We start from the raw sequence: 26868 nt of genomic DNA on the forward strand, positions 1-26868 counted from the left end.
ACGTCAAATCGATCCATACATATCCATTTTGTCGATTGTGTAAAAAATTGATAATTGTTTCATAAGTTTTATATCTATCAAATACAAAAACATTTTTTACATAAGATTCCGATCTAAAAATATGAGAGACATTTTTTCCATAATCAACATAGTCTTCATTTGCGTCTTTAAACTTTCTCAATCATGGTATAAAAATAGTTGCCATCTTTCTTCCTCTAATAAGCATCGAGTATGCGATAACGTTTTCGCTGAGTAAACCGCTCCTCGGCAAATGAAGATTTAAGACAAGGAAACGGGAAAAAGTCATTGTGGGCTGGATCTGGTGAGAACTGCAGGTGATAAACCAATTCAAAGTGTTAACCGTGAATTTCAGTCATGGAGATCACCAAAGTGTGATGAGGTCCTATTGGACACAATCCCATGATTATATCCAGAAACAGTCGCGATGACTTTTTCATCCCTTGACATTGTAATCACCTTGTTTAGAACAGGTTCGCCCTTTACAAACCACTGTCTTGGTTGTTTTTTTCACAGCAGGTGTGTAGAGGAAAATCCAGGATTTATCTACAGGTTTGAATTCATGCAAAAAATCCGACACATTTTAATTTAATCACGTTAAAGAGTCCTACAATATATTCATTCAATTTCGCTTCTGGTGTGCAATCGCGGCACTCAATGTTCAGACAGATTACGAATGCTTAGTCCGTTAAATAAATAAAATATGATCTCTAGATATGATTTATCTCTCTGTAAGTTCACTCCGACAATCGTCTAGTACTATTTGGTCAACTTTTTTGATAATATCGCTGTTTGTCGCACTCTGGGGTCGTCCCAAATGCTCAGCGATACATCTATATATGAATTTTTTTTTTATTACAAAATTCGCATCAACCGTATACTGGTTATTAGCGATTTAGTAAAGATTAAGTATCTTATCTATGAATAATTGTTAAATTAAATTTATGATAACGATTTTTCGGTAGTATTGACCATGGTTTTATTGATTCTTTCACTTCACGAAGTTTGTGTGTGGATGTTGACCATTTGATCTCCCATTCATTAAACACTTTACGCACTCCGCATTATCACTAATTACAGCTTCCTTCGCCGTCAGGTCTGTCTCTTCGTTTCCTTTTACTCCAATGTGTGAGGGGATTCAACAGAATACTATTTTTTGTTGTTGTCTTGTATGTATTGCAGTTGTTGCTTGATTTTGATTACTAATGGATTTGTGGTGTGAATTGAAGACTTTGGATTGAGCTAAGAGAGTCTGTGAGTATGACATCATTAGGCTCGTTTGATGAAGCGGCGAAGTGGGTAGCTCGATATATTGCGTATAATTCAGCAGTGAAAGTGAATAGGGTTTGAGGAGCTTTTATCATATATTTGGAGGTTGGTGTAATGATTGCGATCCCCGTACCGTCTTGAGATATTGATGCGTCTGTATAAATATGTACAACGTTTTTGTACTAATCGAGTATGTTATTTAAGTGTCCTTCGATTAGCTTATGGTTGGTGTGGTGTTTGTCAAAAGAGGTGAGATAGGTAATGAATTTCGTGCTTTCTATTGTCCATTGTGGAGTTTGAGAAGATTCGATAGGAAGGCATTCAGGAATAAAGAAATTTAATTCGCTTAGATATGATCGAATTCTAGCATAGAAAGGTTTGAGGGTACTGGGTTTATTTGAAAAAAGATTTGGGAATTTCTTGGAGAAGCAGTTTTGGAGGGTCGGATTGGATGGATTGGATTTTAGTTTGGCTGCATATGTAAGGCTCAAATATATTCTTCTGTCTCCCAAGGATGGTCCCCTGATTCGCAGTACAGACTTTCCACTGGTGTTGTTTTGAATGCACCTGTTATAAAACGTAAGGCTGAGTTGTGAAAGCTGTCGAGTTTTTTCAGTAGCGATTTGTTTGCTGTTGAATATACAATTGATCCCTAATCCAGTTTTGATCAAATAAGTGTTCGGTACAATGTTAGTAATGTTTGTCGATCTGCACCCCATTCTTTTTTCGTTAGCGTTTTCAGTAAGTTCAGTCGTTTGTTGCAAGCTAGAAGAAGGTTTCTAATATGGCAGTTCCAGCTTAGTGTGTGGTCGAATAGTATTCCGAGAAATTTTATTGCTGTTTCCATTTTTATGTCTTCATTATAAAGTTTCAGTACCGGTATATTTGGTATGTTCTTTTGTCTTGTTTTTGCATGAATGTATGAGATTCTACTTACAGTAATGTCTCTGAGTCAAGAACACTTCTATAAGATTCTATCTATAGTTTCACAGATTTTAGGACTGTGATAACTATCGATAAAGAGTTATTTTTATAGGAACTGACAGTTTCACTGTTAACGTTACGGTTGCCAGAGCCAGAACCGACCTACATATGAATTGAAATACTGAAAATCCTACACTAGCAAATAATGGTGCAGAGTCTGGGTATACAGTGTCTAGCTAATATTTCATTTGCGTAGTAGTATTATTTTGTCTAAAAAATATTTAATGACATCTCGATACTCAACTTTTTCCATTCACAGAGAAAAATTGACAACGACTCACTCTTATGATTTTCAAACAGAAACTAAGCGTCCCTAATAACTAAAATATATTTCTTAACTTAAATTGAAATCCTGTTATCTTCAAGTCGAGATCGGAAATTTTTCAGATAACCCTCATAAATATTGGTGTAGGAGAAAGATCTGTCGATTTGTTTCTTTGAGGTCAAAAGTTTTCTATTGGTTATTTGGTTATCTTTCCTTTTTGGAATGCCTCACATCCAAACAAAAAATTTAATCTTAAAGGTCATTCTCGGTGGGTTGGAGAGGGATGTACCAGCTACCACCTATTTTTTGGCCCTCCAAAATATGCAAAGACTCGCTACACTTACTTTTAAGAAGAATTAATAGATTGGTTCCTCATTATATTGAATCAAATTCAACTAAGGTAACTTATTTAATTATAAATTTTTCAAGTTTTTTCCAGAACACCGAAGAAGCGTGTGTAGCATTTCCAATAATAACTGAATGGAATCATGTACTATTATCTTATTATCCATCTCTTTAAAAAGTTTCAAACCTCGTGACTGTCCTTCACATGACGTGTAATTTTTAATTTGTAGTGATAGCAACCATAACAGTATAAAAATAGCTATAGTGTAACTTGTAAGCATCTCTCGTATACGACAATAATAAGTTATAAGCTTTCAGTTATGGAAATTGAAAAGCGGTTCGAATGGATCGTCACGATAGAGAAGAGACTGTTTAATTACCCATTGAATACACATCAAATGTTCCGCAGAGGTAACCGATGACACATGGCAAATGTTTGGCTCCATAATAATTAGATAATTGATATACATTCATTCGTTATGAATAATAATAATAGTAATAACGATATATTAATCAGAAATTGGAATTGCGACCAGAATTAAAGGTATTACTCCGGATTAACTTTATTCACAAAAACACGTTGAAATTTTACAGAAATAGCGGGAAAATTCCTTTCATAAGGAATTAAAATTAAGGAATTAAAAGTTAAAATTCTTATTAGATTCTTTAAAAAAGGTATAGACTTGTGATTATACTTAACACATTCCTTTCAAAAAAATGAGGTCATTGATGTCATTGAATATTTCACTATTGAAACTGGCCGCTCGCTATCTGCAAGCACCGGCCAGAACTAAATGTAGTGGAACCTATAGTGTGATGGGTACACAGCTGCACGCCATCTAACGGCTCTGGTCATAATTTGAAGTGATGGAAAATATAAAATATGGTGGGTTTCTAGGTACATGTATTATTGGGAAGCCATGAACTATTGTTCTAGATATATCTGGAGAAGTTGACTGTTACTCGACTGAAGTTTCTAAACAGAAGGTGTCTGTTACTAGAGAGTTTCTAATCTAGGATTATTGCAAGAGCTTATACAAGGTAGGAGCTCATAGTAGAGCAGTGATATCTTGGTTATTGTAATTAGTGTATTTCTGACAAAATAGTCATTGAAAAGTTTTTAATAGACTTCACATTTCTCTAGTTTCACGTTTTTGAAAAAAATATCGTCGTGAAACTTTTCAGTTTGGTAATTTATTTTCGATTTACTACGAAAGGCAATAAAAATCAAACGCAAGTGTTGTAATGTATAATTCACGACGGCGACTCTTATTGGGCCCCTCTTAGATTTTATCAATATTCAATTTAACAGAATAATCGTTGAGCCAATTGATATTCTGTGCATATGTTCGGTTTCCTTTTTAAACACGCTTTTATTCAGTGAAATATGCAAAAATTTTACGAACCAAAATGTTAATTTGTTCAACTCAATTCTTACCCCATAAAACTTTTATATAATTTATAAAAATATGAAAAAAAATTGAACGAATGAAAATATAGGACCACACACTACTAACTGGTTTATTACATATTTATATGCAGGAGGGAGCTTCGCCACAGTACTGTGTACGGGTGTACTTTAAAGTTCATTTCGGAGAATTGATAGGCATACGAATATTCGTGTGACCAGCGCGATCATGTGATTTGACACCCAGTGATTTCTTAAGGACCACGTTCTTTTAAGAGAACCTTCTAGACTTACATTGATCAAGATAGGCAAACATTTGAACACTTACAGTAAACCTTTTTCAAATCCCTCTTGTAATTTCTTTCAATTAATTCATTTTGACTTTGAATTTTGTCTCTTAATGAAAATTTGTTGCCTGACTTATTCCGACCTCTTTAGCAGGGCGAGTTTCAAAGAAAAGCTTATAATATCCATTGGCACAACAAAAGCAGGGAATATGAGAATGCTCTCAATTTATGTATTCTAAGTAACCTCGGTAAGAAATCAATGTGCTGCCATAAAGATTTGGATTCAGATACGATTCATTCTCTATTTCAAAGACCACCTTGTACCAGAGGTTGCTTTTTCTGAGGGTGGATGGCACATCTTCTCGTGGATGAGCAATTTTTCATTAAAAATTGGTACTAAAATCGATGACTTGGCCAATTCTAAACAACTTTTTTTGTATGAATGTATATTTGAAAGTAAAGACTTTTCAACTTATTCGTGAGTGAAATTGTCGGTTTCCAGGCAAGGAAACCAAGTTTTCAGTAGGTCTTTCGGAAATAACTGATGAAATACGCATTTAATTAAAAAATCTATGAAGAGCAAAATTATAGCTTGAAGAGAAAAATAAAAAATCGTTTATTCATAATATATGCAAATAATAACTTGTTGAGAGTTGATCGGTATTCTCCAAAATGGAATGTTTCTACGTAAAAAAGCAAAAAACCAACGCATTCTTCAAGGTAAACACATAGAATTTTTCCTTGAGTTCCATAAAAAACGTTTATTCTTATTTTAATGTAGTTCAACAAGGCCTAAAATATAGCTATTATGTGTTTTCATGGATATACATGTTCTAATTTTTACAGAAATGTGATTTTTGTTTTTCACTGCTTGATTTTAAGCAATCAAGTTTTCCAAAAAAGCATCTAGAGGTATTTCAAGAGCTATGAGCTCATCTAAATCAGATCAAATATTTGGTATTGGTTAACTATACAATTTAAAAAAATTTTTACCGTGATTTACTGATCTAAAAAATATATAGTTTAATTTCATTTGGTGGCTGTTGGCAGAGTTGCTTCAAATTATTAAAATTAACAAGTATGTTATCAAGCATTTGGACTATTGTGTGTTTAAGAGTACACAGAAAGCAAAACTATGCAATAGTTATTTACGTTATGAGCCCGGGGAGTGATTTAGACCGATACGAGATAGATGTTTATGGGCGAGGCGACGAGTACCGGACGTATATGGTAATATGTTTTTTTCCTACTGTTTTCGTTTTTAAATAAAATGCAAAATGTTGTTAAAATGTGAAACGTCAGATTTGACAATTTCACTGAAATTTGATTATTCTCTTATTATTTAAAAAAATGAAAATTAACAGAAGTCACCAAGGTAACATTGTAAACAAAGGCAGACATATTGAATTAGGATTGGGAGAGTATTGCAAAGTTCAAAGACACCGTAAACTGCCATTTTCCGGACTGAAATTAGTACAGTAAAGTCGATTTTACAGTACAGTATGAGAAAAATAGTTATTTGTATGACAAGAACTGAAAGTGCGTCTTTGTTGAACAAGTCTGAAAATCGCGAGACGAGCGAAGCGAAGCGAGCAACAGACGAGTCCAACAAAGTAGTCGCGGCGTACACAATATTTTTTAGACGACGTATAAGAATGTAACAAAAATTCTAATATATTTTCTCTGGTTGAAGTTTTTGATTATTTTACAGTGTACCCCTTGTTTTGGATATTTGTTGTTGTGAACATCTTTTATTATTGCGAGAGTACTTTTAATCATCGAGAATATAGACCATAAAGTAGAACTTTTCCAGATTTTATATTTTTCAAAAAAATAAACAAGCACAACGTTTTCCATTGGGTTTTTCGCCTTTTCCTGGTGACACCACTTCATAAAGAGCTCGTACTGTTTTTCGTACCTTGCACGAGATTTATCCGGCAACGAATCAAGAACGACCGCATTGCTTTCTTCGATAATATCAGGTGCCGTGGATTCGAATAACTCTTCATTGCTGATGTTTTTTTTATCATCATTCATTGTTATTCAGTGATTTAGACAAAACTTCGGATAAAACAAATATTTTCAGAAAATTAAAAATTTAAGGTTATGCAAAATTATCGAAGTAAAACTGTCAACTGTCAACATTGAAATGGCTAGAATCACATTTAAGTTAAGTTAAAGTTGTCTACTCCAGAGCGTCCCGAAAGTGTTTTGCAGTACGGAGCTGTCACTTTCACTACATGGAACACTCAAAACGCAACGTTCGGTATGTAAATGAATACAAAACGAACAACTTTCAGATGGCGTCGTCTAATATAACATTACGATATATGTCCGTGAAGTTATTATTATGGTACTCGATTAGATATTGCGTACTTAATCACTTCCCGGATTTATACCGTAAATAACTATTACCGTCATTCACTGGAATAAAAATATATAGTTCAATTTCAACTGTTGGCTGTTAACAGAATTGTTTCAAATTATAAAAAAACCGAGTATGTTATCAATAGCATATGCAAGACTAATGAATATACCTTATTGAGATTGCCCACTCACTATTGTGTGCTTGATTTCACAAAAATGATTTAGAGTACGTGAAAAGCAAAACTTTGCAATAGTTATTCACGTAATTAGTTATGGAAAGAGCGATATTGTTCAACAAGCGTAATATTTACCTAAACGAGCGCTAGCGAGTTTTACAAATTACCATAGTTGAACATTATCGCTCTTTCCATAACGTGTTTACGTACAACGTTTAATCTTATTCTCCTTTCTTATAATAATTAAAAAAATCTTCAATTTAAATAAAAATATTATTGTGGAATCAAATGATATTGAAAGTATTGCCACTATGGAAGCAAACAACGACTTTCCATTGATTCAAAACAAGTACAGAAGTAATTACTTAAAATGTCTTCAGATAGCGAATCATTCCATTTCAAGTAAGGGAGTCTGCAAATGCTGCAGTGGGTAGTTTAATACCTGAAAATTTAGAAGTAGATATGCGCTGGCCTAACAAAAATTTGAAAAATGGAACATCAACAAGAAGATAGTACTTGTTTATTTTGAAAATTTATAAACATTGAAGGCGTCGACTTCGTGGACTACATATTCAATGTTGAATCTGAACAACGTGCGCAAAAATATACATATGAAGAAGTAAACTATGCTTTTGGGTTGGCTGAAGGGATGGTCAGCAGGATATCATGCAAGTTATATTTTCAATATAAAAATATATAAAAATTTCAACGCTATTTGAAAGAATAATCATCTTGGGTTTATGAGAACTATTTCCAAAAAGGATAGATATTTGCAGTCGCCAAATGGACATAATACACCTCTAGTTTTGGTTGACTAAGTAACAATTTATATGTGGTAATTAATCAAAAGCTATTGACAGAATGTTGATATCCACAATATGATTTAAAAGACCTAGGAAATTATTGTTAATACGCTGGCTATTTATAATTGTAACTTACCATTTGGGTGGGGGTCTTTGGTTTCCGCTGAATATCTGCGATTTTCTGACATGCTGAAAATAAAAATAAAATCATCAAAGTTCAAATAAATTATATTATCAAAGCCTCTAACTAATAACTCAAATTAAATTTTTATACAAAAATACAAACAATCCGAATTAATTTGATTTCTTCTTTCATAAATGGTAAGTATTTCTTCAAAATTCATTTATTTCAAATTGTTTCTTATAAGATAAGGATAAGAAGAATTTTATTCTTATTCTATACTGAAATCCAATCTAACTGATTTTTAATTGTTGTGAATTACAGTTTATAATAATTTAATCAAATATAGTTATTCCTTTCAATAGTGAAGAAATTTAAAAGTGGCATCGATTAAGCAACAGGGACAAAGATTATTGATTTCAAATGTTCATATATTTTGAGAAACTGAAAAAATATTTGTTTTTGAAACGGATTAAGTTTAAGCAAATTAAAGAGAAGTTGAACACTGTACCATCATTCGCGATCGTAGAATTTTGGGTAGCTGATTTGAAACGTGAAACGATTTGCTGTATCAACTTGACCGACGACGAGGGTTCGGGCGACCAGCAATATAATCCAAAAATCCACCGTCTGGTAGAGAAACGGTATTGTCATATCAAATGAACGGATTTAAGATATGAGGACTGGAAATTTATGCATATATTCCACAAATCATAACTAAACAAAATTTAATATAACGACACACAGTTGATGATAATGAATATATGAGGGGGTACCCAAAAAAAACGGAATAGCATTGCCATGGGTGGAACATTTGTAGTACTGATTTCTGCCGCTAGGGCCTGCCTAACGCAACTCGTCGCCAGTTCAGTGCCACGCGGGCCGTTTACCTGTCACGTTCTGTACGTGACTAGTGATCGTTTTTGCTAGTGCTGTTTCACTGCTGCTTCGTTTTTTTATGAGGGTAAATTTAAGTGAACAACGTGCCACTGTGAAATTTTGTTTTTTACTTGGTAAAAACGCTGCTGAAATTGTTTTAATGTTGAAAACTGCTTACAAAGATGATGCTATGGGGAAAACTCAAGTGTATGAGTGGTTTTCTAGATTTAAAAATGGGCTCATGTCGACTGATGACAAACCTCACTCTGGACGCCCATCAACTGCCCGAAATCACATATTTGGTTAAAAATAACATGGTTCCCTGCCCCACGCACTTTACTCGCCTGACCTGGCTCCCTGCGATTTTTTCTTGTTTCCACTCATGAAAAGAAGCATGAAAGAACGGCGATTTAAAAACATTGAAGACATCAAGAAAAGAACGAGACAGGAGCTTGCAGCCATCTCTAAAGATGAGTTCAAACAATGTTTCGAACAGTGGAAGCACCGCTGGGACAAATGTATTACTTGTAATGGAGAGTATTTGGAAGGGGATAAGGTTGTTTTGTAAATATTCGTAAATATATAGCATTTAAAAAATAGTTCCGGTTATTTTTGGGTACCCCCTCGTACACTGCTGTCTGTGGCCCTCTTAACAATGAAAAATTTTTTTTTTCAGTTTAACGTGCCTCTACAGCGCTGGTCATTGGCACACAAAAACAATTTTATGATACATAAGTTAAATGAAGAACTGTTACAAAATCTATTACAATACGTAAGTTATTTATTTTTTCTCATACAGCTTGGCGGCTTTAAGACACTCTAATGATTTTCTTCATTTCCGTCGGGCAGTTAAGTGTCTCCTTGAGGTTGGTTTTCATATCAAACTGTTGATATAAGGTAGAGTTATTCTCTGCAGTCGGTGAGGATGTGCTTAACAGACACAGGAACGTGACAACTTTGGCAGACAAGACTACTTCCTGACGACATCAAATAGCCGCGAGTAAGTTTTGTGGGGTTGATGGGGAGTCTTCTTATTGTCTCAGCTCCTCTCCTATTCAAAAAGTTGAAGGAAGGGTGAAAAGTAGATGGGTGGATGAAAATTTGATTTGTTCCTATTCGACTAATATACTGCACTTCACCTAATGATTCATCGTTTTAATTGATTGAACACAAACAATTCTGCAGTTTGATTCTGCATAGTTCAATATTTTCTAAATAAAAATAAGAAGCGGCAGAATGACAATAACAAAAGCTTCTATGCATTTTTGAAAGGTTAGAACAAGAAGAATTGTTACGAGTGTTAAATAACGTCAATAAGGACTGAGAAATGTTCATTCGAATGCGCTAATAGTCCAAAATAAGCGAATGCGGTGGTACCCAATGCTTAGTTAGATTACGCAGTGAGGCATATGCATTCGTTTAGTCTTAGATTAACTCTTAAGAGGCTCAACACACCTTCAACATTGGAACGTATTCAAAATCACTGTTGCTTTGAAGATTTCTTACAATGATCAACTTAATCTCTTATAGCGTTGTTGAAACGAAAAGAAACGGTCTGTATGATATATTTGAACAAAATTTTCGGAAGACGTGATAAGATCACCCCTTTAGAAATGAAAAACGATATTAAAGGAGAAAAATAATTGACAATCACGTCGAATAGAATGAAGAAAACCTAATAGTTAAATTCACACATACTGTTTGTTGAGAGGAGTGGGCGGTGTTTCTAAACCCTATTAGGATGAATACATAGATGTAATTACAAAATAAGGCGCGGACTTACGAGCAGAAGTGTAGGCACATGTGAAATACACATGAATAAAGAATGTCATTATGGGTGGTTACTAGTCGTAGGTAAATGCAATGTTTTCAAGTGGGATCTCTATGGTTAACTAATGGGGTTCTATAGTTCGGCGGCTGTAACTATGATTGGGCTAATGTTTCTATTGTACATATACCTAATATTCAATAATAATGAACTAAAAAACTGGTAACCAGTAGATATCTAGATGCTGCTTTTTGCTTGTCCATGAAGCAGCCGCAAAAAGTGTACATAAAGGGTGTTTCAAAAATACGTTACTCCGTCTCTTGGATAGATAGAAAACGAAAATAAAGAAAATCTAGTAAGCATTAGATATCTGGATGCGGTTGTTTGCATTGTCTTCATGAAGCAGCCGCAAAAGTCTACATAAAGGGTGTTTCAAAGACAGGTGACTCCGTCTCTTGGATAGATAGAGATTGTGGGCCTTATGCCTGTAGTTTCCAATTTGTCATCCTTAAGATGTTGATGTCCATGAATCCATACATCTTTTTGGGGGTCTTTCTAAAGGTCGTCGTGTCCCTGGTTTACAGTACAGTGCGTTCTTTGCCAATCTTTCTCTGGTCATCCGGTCCACGTGTTCGTTCCAAGCTCTTCTACGTTTATGTCCCCATCTGACTATGTCTTTCACCTCACATCCATCTCTTATGTCTGTGTTTCTCTTTTGTGTATACGCATATGTTTCATTTCTGTTGTTCGAATGATGTTTTTAGTTCTTTTGTTGTCCGCTCTTGTTTCTATAGTATATGTCAATATGGGTCTAGCGCAGGTTTTGTATATTTTAACTTTTGCCCTTTTGATCACATTGGTATTATTCCAGATAATGTCCCGAAGTGCGCCTGATATTCGGCTGGCTTTGTTTACTTGTCCTTTTACTTCATTTATTCTGTTCTGATCTGCGCTGATTTGTATGCCTAGGTAGTCAAGTGACATTGCCTGTTATATGGTTTTATTTCCTAGGGCGAGTTTGCACCTCATTGGTTCTTTAGAAATGACAAAGGTTTTAGTTTTTGTGTAGAATAAATTTAGGAGCTGCTGTCAGTCCTCTTCGCTCTCTGTCACAATTACAGCGTCATCGGCATAACAGATTACTTTTATTTTTATTTTTTAGATAGAAATTATGAAAATTTGAATTCAATCCATATCATACATTCAAGTTATAATATAAATATTATGAAAATTTTTGTTTTGGAGGAGAATAGCGTTGACCAAACAGATTAAACGTGTATATTTTCAAGTACAGGTATATAATAGAGAGTTGCGGATTTACAAAGGTACAGACCATTGAATTGGAATTGGTGTGTAAATTGGACTTGGACAATAGAGGGATAAGTCCTGTCACTATGAGCAGGGCTAGAGTAAAATTTCAACAGCTTCTCTTGTTTTTGTGAAAAAGATTGTGGCAACAGGTGCTGATGCCGACGGAATGGGCTCGACTATACAATCGCATGTAAGCATTGTGATAACATCAAAAAATAATTTCCAATCTGACAGAGGACAGTTACAAGGAAGAGGAAAAAGAGTTCGAAAATGTTTGAATGAATTTACTACTTGTAAATAAAAATAAAATATTGTAAACATATAATTAATATAATTAATGGCAAAATTGGATTCAGCATGCGAAAACCTTCAAAAAACGAGTTTTGAGCGATTTTTCCTGGTTTCAAATCGTTTAATAATTATACAAGAAATTATGCGAAATGCATTTATTGTACCAGACAAGTTTTTCCGATTTCTTTCATATCTTCCTTGGACTATTTTGGTCGTCATGGTTTACTTCTCCGGTCGTGTAATTCCAGGTTCCTCCACGGATTTTAGGGAAAAATAGAAATATTCTACTTAACCAAGGTACAAAGACACTATATTGAAGCGATTCTTCTAATATTTAAGGAAGATCTGTACTTTTGTTCAATATTGGACAATAGTGATATAACAACAAACCACAAGGAAACAAGGAGTAGACTATACCAGAATATTTCACCAACTTTAAAAGCAAATCAGTGATTTCGGTAGAATGATATGATAAATGTTCAAAAACTGAAAGTTATAGAAGAATCACGCTGAGATCATTAACATTCGAAACCGATGTCAACTTTAGTGCTAAGGGTCTTGTATTGATCTGTAATGACAGTAAAAGATACGAAGATTCAGAACTAATATAAATAATCTTATATAAGTTATCTGGTTAATTACACGGGCTTGGAAAGACAGCTCAACACATGGGATTGACAACGAGGTGGCGAAGAAGTGAAAACAATCAGGTAAACTTTGACACCGGTATGATTTCTTCTAAATAGAAAGAACAGAAATAAAAATAAAGAGCAAGCAAATTTTGAGACCGTGAAATTTATAAATAAATAAATGTACTTAGAGGGATATTATCAGCTATTTAGATCTGCATCTTTTAATCAAATATTAGTTTTTTTTATTAGTTTATAGTGACAGCGCTGACATACTTTTAAATTGATCAGAGAAATATGAGCAGAAATTTGTTGACAACGAAGTGAAATAAGGGGGAAATTTTCCATATGAACATTGTTTATATTTCCTGGCAAATTAATACATCTATTACACAAAATTGCAATAAAATTTGTAATGTTATTGATCACATTTTTAGTTAATAGGTTTTCATGAAATTATTCTTTTTATGAGCTCAATAAACAGGAAAATATTCACTTTGTACCATTTTCCAATAATATACAGTGTGTCTCAGTCCCCGACGTTCGGAAAGTCAGTCGGAAATTTTCGTAAAATCGCTGTAATGGCCTAGTGGTTCGTCTACGTGTTTATCTGTAGCTTCACATCAGTTTGTGATTGTGTATCTATTGTAGTTTTCGAATTATTTTAATTTTGGTCTGTGATCTTATTTTTATATCAGACTTTTTTTATTTTTCTACGGTCTACGGCTCTCGAAGCCGTATGACGATGAAAAGGAGTTGGTTTTTGAAGACAGCTCAGTAGAATCCCGAAGTACCGATAGTGAATCAGAGCAAGAGTGCGATGATAGCAGTATATATGATATATGATATACCTGTTGCAAAATTAACGAGAGGCCCAACTTTCGTTGGTAAAGATGGAAACACGCGATAGAAAAAACGTTGTCCAAACAAAACAGTAAGAACTTGGAAGGAGAATATCATCGTGCAATTATCAGGCGTCAGAAACTGTGGAAAAAATACCAAAATAGCTACAAAATGTTGGTCACTATTTTTCACTGATGAAATGCTTAGGCAGCTACAAAAAGAAGAATAAACAGCATGCAAAACAAGATGAAAAGCGCTGATAAGTCTCAAGAAGGAAACATCAAGAAAAGCGGGACGTGCTTACTAAGCAGACTCTTAAAATCTGAGTAATCGGCACAGTAAATATGTTCATTACTCTAACCAATGGAAGTTCTGAATAAACACAAGAATGACAAAAGACTTAATCGATCTTCTTGTAAAGAATTTCTTCTCTTAATTATGTATATCATTTTAGTACAATGTTAGGATACAAACAAAGTTTCTGTATGAGTTTAATGACCTTTAGTGGGTGAACGGTGACATTTGCCCAATTCTTTTTGTCAAGCTATGTGACCATGGCTACCACATAGAATTATTTCCAGCTATATAATATGCCACAAGAGTAATTGAACGAATAATAATATTTTGCGATCAATATATAATAGACTTTTGCTTATGGGCTTTGGTTCGAGTTCGAGACAAACCCATTTCCCACAATAACTTATTTGTTCGATTGCCAAATAGAAACTAAGCATCCAAAGTAGCTGAAATTTCCTATAGAATCTTTCAAAGTATGTATACAGAAATATATTTCTCAACATATATCAATAAGTGCTGACATCTTCATTGAGATTTAACTCTGAATTTCCGAACAAATTGAATAACCTAAGAACATCAAAACCTAGGTACATAAAACCTCATTCAAACTTGATCTAATTGTAGAATTTCTAAAATTTGTGTAACTACTTTTGGAACTTCCTCTACGGCAGAAAATATTTTAGATGGTAGCCGTGATTGGTTTACTCATGGATATGAGAAAAAAAATTTGAAATTTATCCTCTCTATTTGTCCTAATTGACCTATAAATAACTTGTTTTTATAATAAAGTGAAGTTTTTCTCATAATCTGTGTACGAGTGATGGTTAAGCTCTGTAACTAAATTACTTCCATTGTTGAATATTTATCGAAATGTGGGTTATATTTGACGCCACAGCACGATGATTTCATCTCAAACTTTTATGGATTTAATTCACCTCCAGTGGCGCAATGGCATTGTAATGCAAATTTTGCGGAAAAAAATATGTGAATAGCACTCCGTATACGATAGGACGGGGATATGTAAACATTGTCGGTATACTAGGATAAAAAACGAGGTATTATCATAAACGTATGAAAATTTGAAGCGATACGCGCTTTCAGCTTTAAAATAACGGCGACTCTCCAATCGGGGTGTAGTTTAAAAGTTTTAATTGGATTTTTAATGGTGTTTTTCATTGAATGTTTCCAATATATTGATAAACATAGTTTTGGTTTGGAAATATTCGATGAACAGACAGTTGAAGGAAGTGAACTGATTGCAATAGAATTTGGATTCTATGCGACTGTGTCCTGTTTCATTCGATGACATAACATAAGCCATTTAGAGATACCGCCATATGTCTTAAGGGACGAATATTTAAATCAGAATTATTATAAGTACTGGTGCTTAATTTTTTTGTGATATCCATTTAAATGAAAACAGCGTTCGAAACTTTCAATTCCTTATGCACAATATAATTTTTGTTTACCACGTCAATATGGCCGATGTTTCAAATCACGTTACTCAAAACGACCTATAAGAAAGTTATGAATATGATATTTATCAATATTTTGTGACAAGATATTAGAAGAATTGAAGAAGTGTCTTTGCAACGTTTTTAAATACAGTTAATATGACCAAGTTCAACGATCTAATAGTGACTATACTCTATTTGTGAAGTACACTGAAATATTTTTCCATCATTAATTCTATCACTATTTTTATGAGATACCTGAGCTTTTGAGAATTTAACTTACTGACTGACTCGATGACTTCAGCCAAAAGAACTCCATCGCTGCAATCGGACGCCAACGAGCTGACTCTTTTTTTACTTTTCGCTTTTTCCAGATAATGATTCGCCCAATCGGAGTAAATCTGTAACAGAAAAAATAATATTGAAAACAGTTATTATTCAGGGAAGGTTGTACGCCTAGAAATGTACTTATGAATCTTTTGTAGATTGTAAATTAGAAAATATACATTCAAGTGAACTATATTATAACTATCAATAATTGGATTGTTTTTTTTTCTTTGGAATTCTACCAATGTAATTTAAAATTTTAAAGTTTCCGCTGTCTTAATAAGGGTAGCCCTAGCTGATATATCAGAAGCCTTTCATAATACTGCGGGAGAAAATTGAAACAAATATGTCTTGAAAAAATTATTTATCAGTTTGTATACCTCCCACTAGAGGGCGGAACTGCAAGATTTCTTTTCAGTTAATTTTTATTTTATTTAATTTTTTATATTATTTACATCACCCTACCGCACAAGGGCCAATTAAAAGGTGGGACAGAAATACATAAACTGGACAATTGAAGTTGTAAAGTACAAGTAAGCAATGGTACATTTAGATGATGTGTAAATAATTTACATGCAAAAGTACAAAAAAAAGTAAGTATAACAATTCTAAAATTCCACGAGAACACTGCCAAATACGAATAATGAGAAAGTTATACGTACTCCACGTTCAGAATTAGTTAAGAACTCAATATTTTACAATGCAAAAGAATGCACAATCACTTGCCGATTGAAATCGAATCGATATCATCTTTTCCCGCATTTCGCAATAATTTGAGGGCATATTTACTGGAATGCGCCTTTTACTCTGTAAACGACTTCTACTCCAATAATAATATTTAATTCCGGGCATGCTGCATACTAGTTCAATTTTGCTATTGACTTATATACTAATTAATACCTATTACTATTACCTCTAATTCAATCACTCATTGTGGTGTTCATTCCATATATTGAATTTTATTTTATTGGTATCTTTAATTTTTTAATTTGGTTATTTTTATGATTGTTTTTCAGTTTTTACAAGTTTTTGTCTACAAATTGTAACAATTTTTTGATAATAAAGCATTTCTCTCTCAATCCCCCCCTCTCTCTATCTCTAAATCATTGCATCTGCTTATCCATGTAGTCGACACAGACCGGACCTCTAGAACCCCAAGAAATGCGAAAGAAACTTTTCTAAATTTCGAGAACGCTGCAATGAATTTGGGACTACAAATCAATACGAATCAAACAAAGCTCATGGCTGTGACGAAAAAGTATGCTAGAGCTAATTTAGCTTGAATGTCAACAAACGAAATTCCAGATTTTTAAGAAGAGAAAATTCCAAACTAAAATACCAACCTTCATTATTTTCAAAAGTCATGGTTTAAGTATAATTTACTATAGATTCTGCAGAATATATGAAAATGCAACGATTTATTTTTCAACCACAGTTACATAATTTTGAGGGTTACAAGTATAGAACATGGATCCAGCTCGATGGCATAACCTGTCATCCAACGAAAATTTATACGAGGTCAAAGAAATGTTCCCTAAACAAATTGATCTAGCGCAGAGAATATTCCATAGCCTCCCTGCAGCCCATATCTATCTCCAGTTGATTTCTTTTTAGAGATTCACTTATAGAATGTACAGAGAAAAATACCCCCTTTGGATATTCCACATTTTAAGTTGTTTTATTTTTATTTTATTTTTTCATGGGAATTTTAAGAGCGTTATATTTTTAGGCCATCTCATAAATAAATAAATGTACATTGAGGAATATTGTCAGCTCTTTAGATCTGCATCTTTCATTCAAATATTAGTTTTTCATTAGTTTATAGTGACAGTACTTAGATACTTTTAAATCGATATGAAAAATATAAGCAGAAAGTTGTTGGCAACGAAGTGAAATGAGGGGAAATTTTCCATATAACCGATGCTTATATTTCTTCACAAATTGATACATCTATTACACAAAATTGCAATAAAATTAGTCATGTTATGAATTACGTTTTTGCTTAACGGATTTTCATAACATTACACTTTATGAGCTCAATAAAAAGGAAAATATTCACTAGATACCATTTTCCAGTAACATACAGTATGACTCATTTAAATAATACCTACCGATGTAAACATTTTATTGATGACTAAATTCTGAATGTTTATTTGATTATTCAATAGTGATTTGTTTATAAAAATTAGAATTATATCTACTGGATGTATAATTTTTCCCAATAGCTAAGATCAAAATTGAACAAAATAATATTCATCGATAAACAAATTAGTACAACTAGCTTCAGTTTAAAATATTCCAAAGCTAACAAATTAAAATAAAAGTCCTGTTCCAGAAGATGTTAGTATTATTTCTTAATAATTTTTAGTATAATTTCCTAATGAAACTTTTGCCAATTGAACCAGCATTAATAATAATAAAAGCCCTGCATTGTATGTATGATGATACATACACTGCGACCCAAAGGATCTATTTTGTCCCCTTTTCATGCTGCGATACTGGAGAATCCAGTGTATACACCTGATCCATTAATATCACTCCTTTTCGAAAGCCCAGAATATGGAATGGCTGTAGGTACCAGAGATCTTCGTCTTCTATTCCTAACGCTGGTGTAATCTTAGAAGATGTGTAGTTTCTCACATTTCGAGAGAAAGTCTAGCTTCTTCAGGTTTCCATTAAGGCGACAATGCTTCAACAGGACTCTTTATTAGTATTCGTAAATTGTTTCTGCTTAGGTTAATACATTCAGCAGATCTTCTTTGGTTATATTTGTTATGTGAAAAGAAGTTTAATAAACAAAAAAATCATAAACAGAATTAGAAGGTAGTTTTTAGGAGTTAGAAGGAATAAAAAAAACGATTTACACTAAAGCTGACGTCTAATAGTGAAACTTCCTATAAAATGCTAATGTACTCGTAGATTATGAACTTTGTCTTATGCCATTTGGATTGTTAGTTTTTCCTCAAATATTTTAAATATTCCTTTGTTCACTTATCGTGGCATATTAGTCACTTCAGATTTATCTATTCTAACATTCGAGTTTTTGAAAAATTAATTTGTTATCAACCACTCCTCCATTCGAGAAATTCAATGAAAGCTACAAATCGAATCGAATTCTTCCTCTACCTTCATATTCATTATCTTTATGGATTTCCTTTTGTTTTAAGCAAATTATATATGATAGTTTACATATAAATACGTATTTCCTATTTATAAGGGGACAGAACGAATAGAATAGAACATTCCGGTTTGGTTATTTTTAAAAAGTATAAATTCAGTTTTCTAGAGGATAAGCTTCTTTTGTTCAAATCTACAGCTACCAGATTGGAATTTCAACCACACCTAATCAACCTAACCAGTGCACCACAAAGAAACAAATTCAACTGAATTCGAACAACTGGGAATTCAGTTGAGGGCTGTACACATCCCGGATTTCCTTAGATAAGTCCCATTATTATCTTTAATATATAAATAAAATAATAAAAAATAAAAATTATTTTTAATTCATAACTGCTTTTGTTCTTTGCGCTCTTTTGGATACGCAATTATTGCGAATGTATTATATTTTCAATAAATTTATTTAATTCTGGAACTTTTTTTATTGTACTTAGCAATAAATATTAATTTGGATAATCGTGTCCGGGGATAGTTTTAGTTTGTTCAATCTTTATTTTCAATTCAATTCATAGGGTGTTTCCAGCTTTTCCGCATTTTTAATTACTTGTTAACGTCTTTTGTTAAAAAGCTGGTGGCGTCCAATTAAATATTAGTTGTTTACTCCATCTGAGTACCAGTTATTTATCTATTCAACTGAGGCCGCATACCACTTCCTGATGAAGAGTTTCCTAGCCGGGAAATAAGGTTATAACTTTTATAACCCCAAAATTTGCGAGATGAATTTAAAAAACCTTTATTTAATACAGAAATTTGATTTTTGTAAAAGAATAACAAGAGTTATAAGGCGAATTAGCACAATTTATTTCACAGTCTCGTTCTCTAGAGTTCTTTATGCCCTTTCTAACATCAAAGCATTGAGGTTTTGATTCTTCTCTTATCTATTTTCTCTATTCTCTTAAGACTTTCCTTTTCTTTCTCTTTCTAGTTATTTTAACTGCTACTTTTATTTCACTGTTCATTATAATATTATGCTCTCATCTTAGTTGTATACCTTAATTTTTAATCTCTCCCTATTTGTTTTTCATAGAATATTGTCTTATTTAGAGTTTAGTATATTTAATGAGGCTTTTTGAACTGCTCACTATCTCTATATCTGTTTTCATCTTCTCAGAAAATGATTACCAGTCATTCTTATTTGGCTATTTTACTCATTCTTTGTCATTTCATTACTAAATCTCCTTTATTCAGTTTTGTTTGTTTCCTACAATCATTTTGCATGTTTTTAATTTTTTCAAATCGTCGGTTGTTTCTATCCTTCGCTCTAATTTTTATTCCATTTTCTCAGATGTATCTGCTACTATTAATATATCGTCTGCATAATTTGTATACCTTCACCGATTCCAGGTTACTATAGGTAATTATTGTTTTCAGCGTATAGTTCTTCCCTTTTATCGTTTTATCACCTGCCTCTCCGTCAATTTGGAATTCTTCTCTCACGTTATTATATACTCCTTTAGATATTTCTAGTATTTTTTGAGGGATTTCTATTTTTCTCATACTATTCCATACCATTTTTCTGTCCTATTGAGCCGAATGCTGCTTCTATTCTCATATCTGCCCTATTTCCCTTTCTATTGAACTCCTTCATATGTATAAGCTACCTATCATTTGTATTAATATCCTGAAACTGCTTTTAGATATGAATTCAAAAGGACTTATTCTTATTAGATGAGAGTTGTAAAAGGAACTTGAAATGCGTCTTACACATGAAGGAAATAAGTTTGCATCCATTCCAATTGCCCATGGAACTCAATGAAAACTACCAAAATGTATAATTGAAAAAAAAAATTATTTACTTGATCGCTAGTCTGTGTGGATTTGTTTTAATTTTTTACTTGAAGAACAAAACAGCTATATAAAGTCCCGTTACTTCATTTGTATGAAGAGGGAAGTATCTTCATTGGAAAAAGTTGGTTCGCCTCTAATGAAGTTTTCAAATGTTGGTAAAGGCAATGTAATAATGAAATCGTTATAAAGCAGAGAAAATATACATACTTCGACCATTATATATCAAGTTAGGAATAATGAAGCAATTTGTGCAAGCGTTGGACAAGAAAATAAATAGTTTCAAATACATTTATAGACATGTTTCGAAATTTATTACGGAATAGTTGAAAAGTGGAATATTTGAAAAGTGGAATATTTGAAAAGTGGAATATTTGAAAAGTGGAATATTTGAAAAGTGGAATATTTGAAAGTTTTATTAGTTATACATGTTTCGTAAAGTGGAAAGGTAGGAATAATTTTTTGCTGGTAGTCGAAAATACACACTAAGAGACAGAAAGAGACACACAGACATAAGACACGAATGTTAGATGGAAGACATAGTAAGATGGGACGTAAAAGTAGAATAGCTTGGAACGAACACGTGGAAAGGATGACCAGAGAAAAATTAGCAAAAAACCAGGGTCACGACAACATTTAGGAACACCTCCAGAAAGATGGATGGATTCATAGACATCAACATCTCAAGGATGGCAAGCTGGAAACTACAGGACTAAGGCCCACAATACGTTGAAGAAGTCGAGAATATTGCAAAGAGAGTGCTTATTTCCATCAGGATTTGAAATTTATAGAGGGAAAGCATCAAGGTCGGTGATAGATTACTGCTGGTCATTAAAAATAGATTGTCTTCTGAAATAAAAGCTAATAAATTGTGTTTATTGCAATTTATCATTATGTTTTCGACATTTTCATCTCTATTCACTTGGATGTATCCTAATAAAAACAAAAACGACATGGTATGTTTGTTACCGTGTATAATGTTTTTCGATGTTTGTGATAAAAATTGAAATTGAAAAAAATGAGAGGGAATCACACAAAATTATTAAAACATTTATAAATTTGACCATCAATATATGAGGGCCGAAGTACATGAAGAAAATTCTAGAAGGACATTTATATAAAACGCAATTGTATTAAATATCATAAACACTTTATCAGCAATTATTTCATTATAAATACAAATTATTGTAAACAACTTTCCAATGAATATATGTATCATTCTTGAATATATAGTTCATTCAAAGAATATTAGTTAGTTTGTGAGATTAATTGTATTCATTCAACTTCATAAAATTATTGTAATTTTGTGTAAAATAATTTTTTAGAAATAATTTTCGAGTAGGGAAAATTATAATTGGCGCAGTCAATACGATTAGTGCGGTCGCGATTTTTCACGCAAAGTGCGATAAAAAATTCCGACTAAGTACTTCAGTACAGCAGCACTAGATCTACGTGTTCAACGAGGAACTTCAGGACTTCAGATAGCTGTAAGTGCCAAGTTTCCTTATTTTTATTCCTTTTTTTATCTATCCTTATCAAATCCTGAGTAAGGAAGAGATAATCTAATAATTTTGAACATATAATTTTTATGAACGATTTAGATAACTTATTAAATACATTTTGTAAATTGAACTTAAAAGATAATTCACGTTCCGAAAAAATGGCAACCTCAAGTCCAAAAACCCTAAATTAGGAATTGTTTAAATTAAAATATATCAAACCGTACGACAGAAATATAAATACTTTGAATAAATTCATAAACAGATGTGAAAATTTAATAGAGACGTATTCGGTCTATAATGATCAAGATATCAATAATCATGTCTTGGAATGTATCCAAGTAAAATTAATTGATAAAGCAGAAATGATGGTAGGAAATAGGATTGAACTAAATACCTGGTTCAAACTTAAAGAAGCTTTGATACAATGCTTTGCAGACAGACGTGATTTAGACTATATATTACAAGAACTAACAAGAACACGACCATTTAAAAATGAGAGTCTAATAGCCTTTGGAAATAGACTTCAATTGCTGAAAAGTCAAACAATCCAAAGAATCAGTAATAATTTAAATTTAGGTGAAATTGATAAAAAATGTCAAATAAACCATTGTGAAAAAACAGCTTTGAACACCTTTATAGCAGGATGTTCAGGCATGCTATGGCTTATGTTGACGAGTTCGAAAATTTTGAAAAACTCTATGGCCAATTTTATGAGCCCAGAGTTAAATATAACAATAACAATGCTCAAACGAGTCCAATAAGAAATAATAGAAATAACCAATATAATAATTACAATTCTTTTTACCGACAATATTATGATAATAATTATAACAGAAATAACTATGGAAATAATCAAAGATATAATAACAACAATAATTATAATAATTTTCCTAGTCAACCGATAAATGTAAATCCTATACCACAAAAGAGACAAAATTATCCAACAACCGCGCAGGTGTTTGGCACCAGGAAAAACGTTTTCCGGCCAAACCAAATACCTGTAAACCGTTTACTAAGACCAGAACCGATATCTACGACATCGAGAAATTTTACTGACAGACTCAGTAGACATGTAAAAATTAATCGTAACGATTGTAACCATAATGAAGAAGAAGAAGAAGAAGAAACAATTGATTTCCAACATTTATTTGAGCCAGATGAAAATAATGATCAAATCGTAAATTTTCGAAAAGAGCCTCAGAAAAAGAATTAAAAAAAAAAAGTAAATTTTACTCCTAATAATCCATTAACATATTTTGAAAATTTCATAAAAACTAACGAACCAGAATCCAGCGAACAAGTAAGTGAAATAAATTTCACATCTAATAATTCATCACCAAAAATTCAAAAATTCATAAATTCATAAAAATGAAAGTAGAACTAGATCTCAGTAAATTATTTGATGAAGAAGAAGAAGATAAATTAAATGTAACAGAAAAGAAAATATTATAATGGTAGGAGAAATGAATAATGATACAAAAGGAGATATAGAATTATTTGATAAAATGGAATTAAAAGTAGAATTACAATATAAAGGATTAGATGAATTAAAAATGAATGAAAATGATAATGAAATTGAAGTAAAAGAAAATGTAATAGAATTAAACAGAGATATAAATGAAATAAATAATGATGAGACAATGGAAGAAAAATATATAAATGATTTTATAAAAATAGATAATGATATATTAGAAAAAGAATGTTATGTTATAAAACCTGAATTAAATACAAATATATTGGATATACAAAATCAAAGTAATATCATTGATAAAAGAGAAATAAATAATGAAAATGATGAAGTTAAGATTAATTGTGAAACAATTAACAAAGAATTTGATAGAAATAATAATGAAATAAGTCTAAAATATTTCAATAGGAAATTAAATGCAATATTAAATGAGAAAATAATAGAAGAACTATTTTTGAAAAATAAATATTATCATTCATTAAAATGGTACGCAATTAAAGAAATTATAAAATGGATTTTTATACAAAGACCTTTCTTTCTATTTTATTATTATGTTATAAGAGTAGATAAGATTTAGAATTAATAGATAATAAATAAGTAAAATATAAAAAAAATTAGTAAACTTTTAGAAACTATAATAATAAAAAGTTATTATTAATTAGAATATATATATAAGAAACTTAATAATATAATTCATAACTTTGTTTATTCAACTAATGGAAAAAGAAAATAATAATTAAACTTGAAAAATAATCAAAAATTTAAATTATAATCAATGTAACATAAATGAAACATTTAAAACAATCTCTATAACTTTGAATGAACCTCTTAAATTCTATCCTGTAGAAATAAGCCAATATGAAATTCATAATTTATTCATAATTTAAAAGAGGACGAAAAAAAATAATTAGCGAGAATATAATCGACATAGAGGCAGTAATGAATTAAAGAAATCATTAACTGAAAAATATTATTGGCCTAAAATGTTACAAGATATAGAAAATTTTGTTAATAATTGTGAAATATGTCAAAAGAATAAATATGATAGAAATCCCCCGGTAATTAAATTCAATTTAACCCCAACAGCCATATTCAATGTCAAGTGTGAATCGAACCTCAGTTGTTGATAATATATTAAATTATGTCACTCATCACGGTTTACCTTACAAAATTACAGCTGATTGTGGTTCAGAGTTCAAGAATAACGACCTGCAAGATTTTTGCAAACTACATAGAATTAAATTACATTATACAACATCAAAAAACAGTAACTCCAATTCATCTGTAGAACGTTTTCATTCTAGTCTAATAGAACATTTCAGATGTATAAAAGAAAATAACAAAGATTTAATACCTAATCAATTAATAAAACATTCAATATTGGCATATAATAATTCGATTCGCTCTGTAACACAATTTACACCATTTGAAATTATTAAAGGTCATATAAATAAGCCCGATTGGATAATAATATCCAATTATGTACAAAATCACAAAGAAACATCAAAATTATTATATGAAAAAATCAAAGATAGAAATGCTAATATTTAAGGAAAAATAATCAATAAGAGAAATGAAAATAGAAATGATCCCCCTTCCTATGAAAAATCAAAATACAGCTTATATAAAAACAAAATTCTCAGATAAAAAATTACCTAAATTTAAAAAGGCAGAAATCATATAAGACTCTGGTATATTGTTAGAGACCGATAGAGGAACCTATGACAAAAACATAATCAGAAAACCAAAAACTAAAACAGAAAAATTGTTAAAGAATAATGAAGCTGACGACAGTATTAATATTACTACTACTTTACAAGACAACTAAGACAGAAGACATAACAAGTACAAAAGTAAATAACTTATTTTTACCCATTAATTTAGGAACCAGTACTCTTATATACACTAAACACACTTTTATATATTATATAGATTTAGAATTTATTTATAAACAAATTAATAAGTTGAAACAATATTATTATAGTTTAAAAAATAATCTATCTCAAGCGAACACTACAAATCCTATTTCATATCATAATTTAGCTGAACAATCACTAAGTAGTACAGAAATTTTAATTGATACTCTAGATAAAAAATCAGAAAATATTTATCCACATTTAAGATTAAAAAGAGGATTAATAAATGCAGTAGGAAAAATAGATAAATGGCTTTTTGGAACTCTACATTCAGATGACGAAGAAATATATGATAATGCTATAAATGTTTTACAACAAAATCAAAAACACATAATTCATGAAAAAAAATTACAAATATCACTACATAAAAAAGTAATTGATCATTATAATAAATCGATTACGACTCTATGAAATAATCAACAGAAACTTTCTGACAATTTAGAGAAATTTCACATTTCGATAGAAAATAAAATAATAACTTTGAATAATTTTATAAAATTTCACAGTACAATTTCACTGATTAATCTGGACTGTCAAAGTTTGATTACATTGATTGATAATATTGAAAATGCAATAACATTTTCCAAATTAAATACGATTCATAGTTCAGTAATATCTAGTCAAGAAATTTTAGAAATGATGAAATATTTAATACTATTTATAAAGAAGAAGAAATCCCAAAATTCAATAATATTTTAACGTATTATCTCTTTCTGGGCTCACAAGTAATCTTTTCAAATCTAAAATAATTTTTGCTACTCATGTTCCAATCCTAAAACCTAAAGCCTACGAATTTTTCCATTTATATCCTATAATCCAAAATCATACAATATTTATCCCTCCTCAACCTTACTTGGCCAGAAGTCAAGAAGAAGTTAATTTTATTAAAGAAGAATGTCCGGCATTAGAAGAGAAATATTATTGTAAAGAAACATTTAAGTTAAAAGACAATTGTATTATTGAATTTTTAAAATTGCCGTTTTTTTTTTCAACTTCCGATAGGCTATAAATACAAGACAAGTTCATATAAAACAATAATTTTATTACCAAAAGATTCGTACACTTACGCTTACTTTTCGAGATAATCACCGAAGTGATTGATACATTTGTCATATCTGTAGAGAAGCTTTTCAATACCCTCTTCAAAGAAAGTTGCCGCCAATGAACAGACTTTGAAA

At 31.6% G+C, this 26868-nt stretch overlaps 1 protein-coding gene across 1 annotated transcript in view; it reads right to left on the reverse strand.

The window, feature by feature from the left end:
* LOC130449291 (protein sickie) overlaps window positions 1-26868 on the reverse strand; it is a 564400-nt gene that overhangs the window by 403332 nt on the left and 134200 nt on the right. The window contains exons 3-4 of the mRNA XM_056787013.1: window positions 15799-15916; window positions 8059-8111 (exon numbers count right to left, since the gene is read on the reverse strand). Of these exons, the coding sequence (XP_056642991.1) occupies window positions 8059-8111; window positions 15799-15916 (171 nt within the window). The remainder of the gene's footprint in view (window positions 1-8058; window positions 8112-15798; window positions 15917-26868) is intronic.

This window comes from Diorhabda sublineata, chromosome 10, assembly GCF_026230105.1.
Source record: "Diorhabda sublineata isolate icDioSubl1.1 chromosome 10, icDioSubl1.1, whole genome shotgun sequence".
In the NCBI taxonomy this organism is placed as follows: Eukaryota; Metazoa; Arthropoda; class Insecta; order Coleoptera; family Chrysomelidae; genus Diorhabda; species Diorhabda sublineata.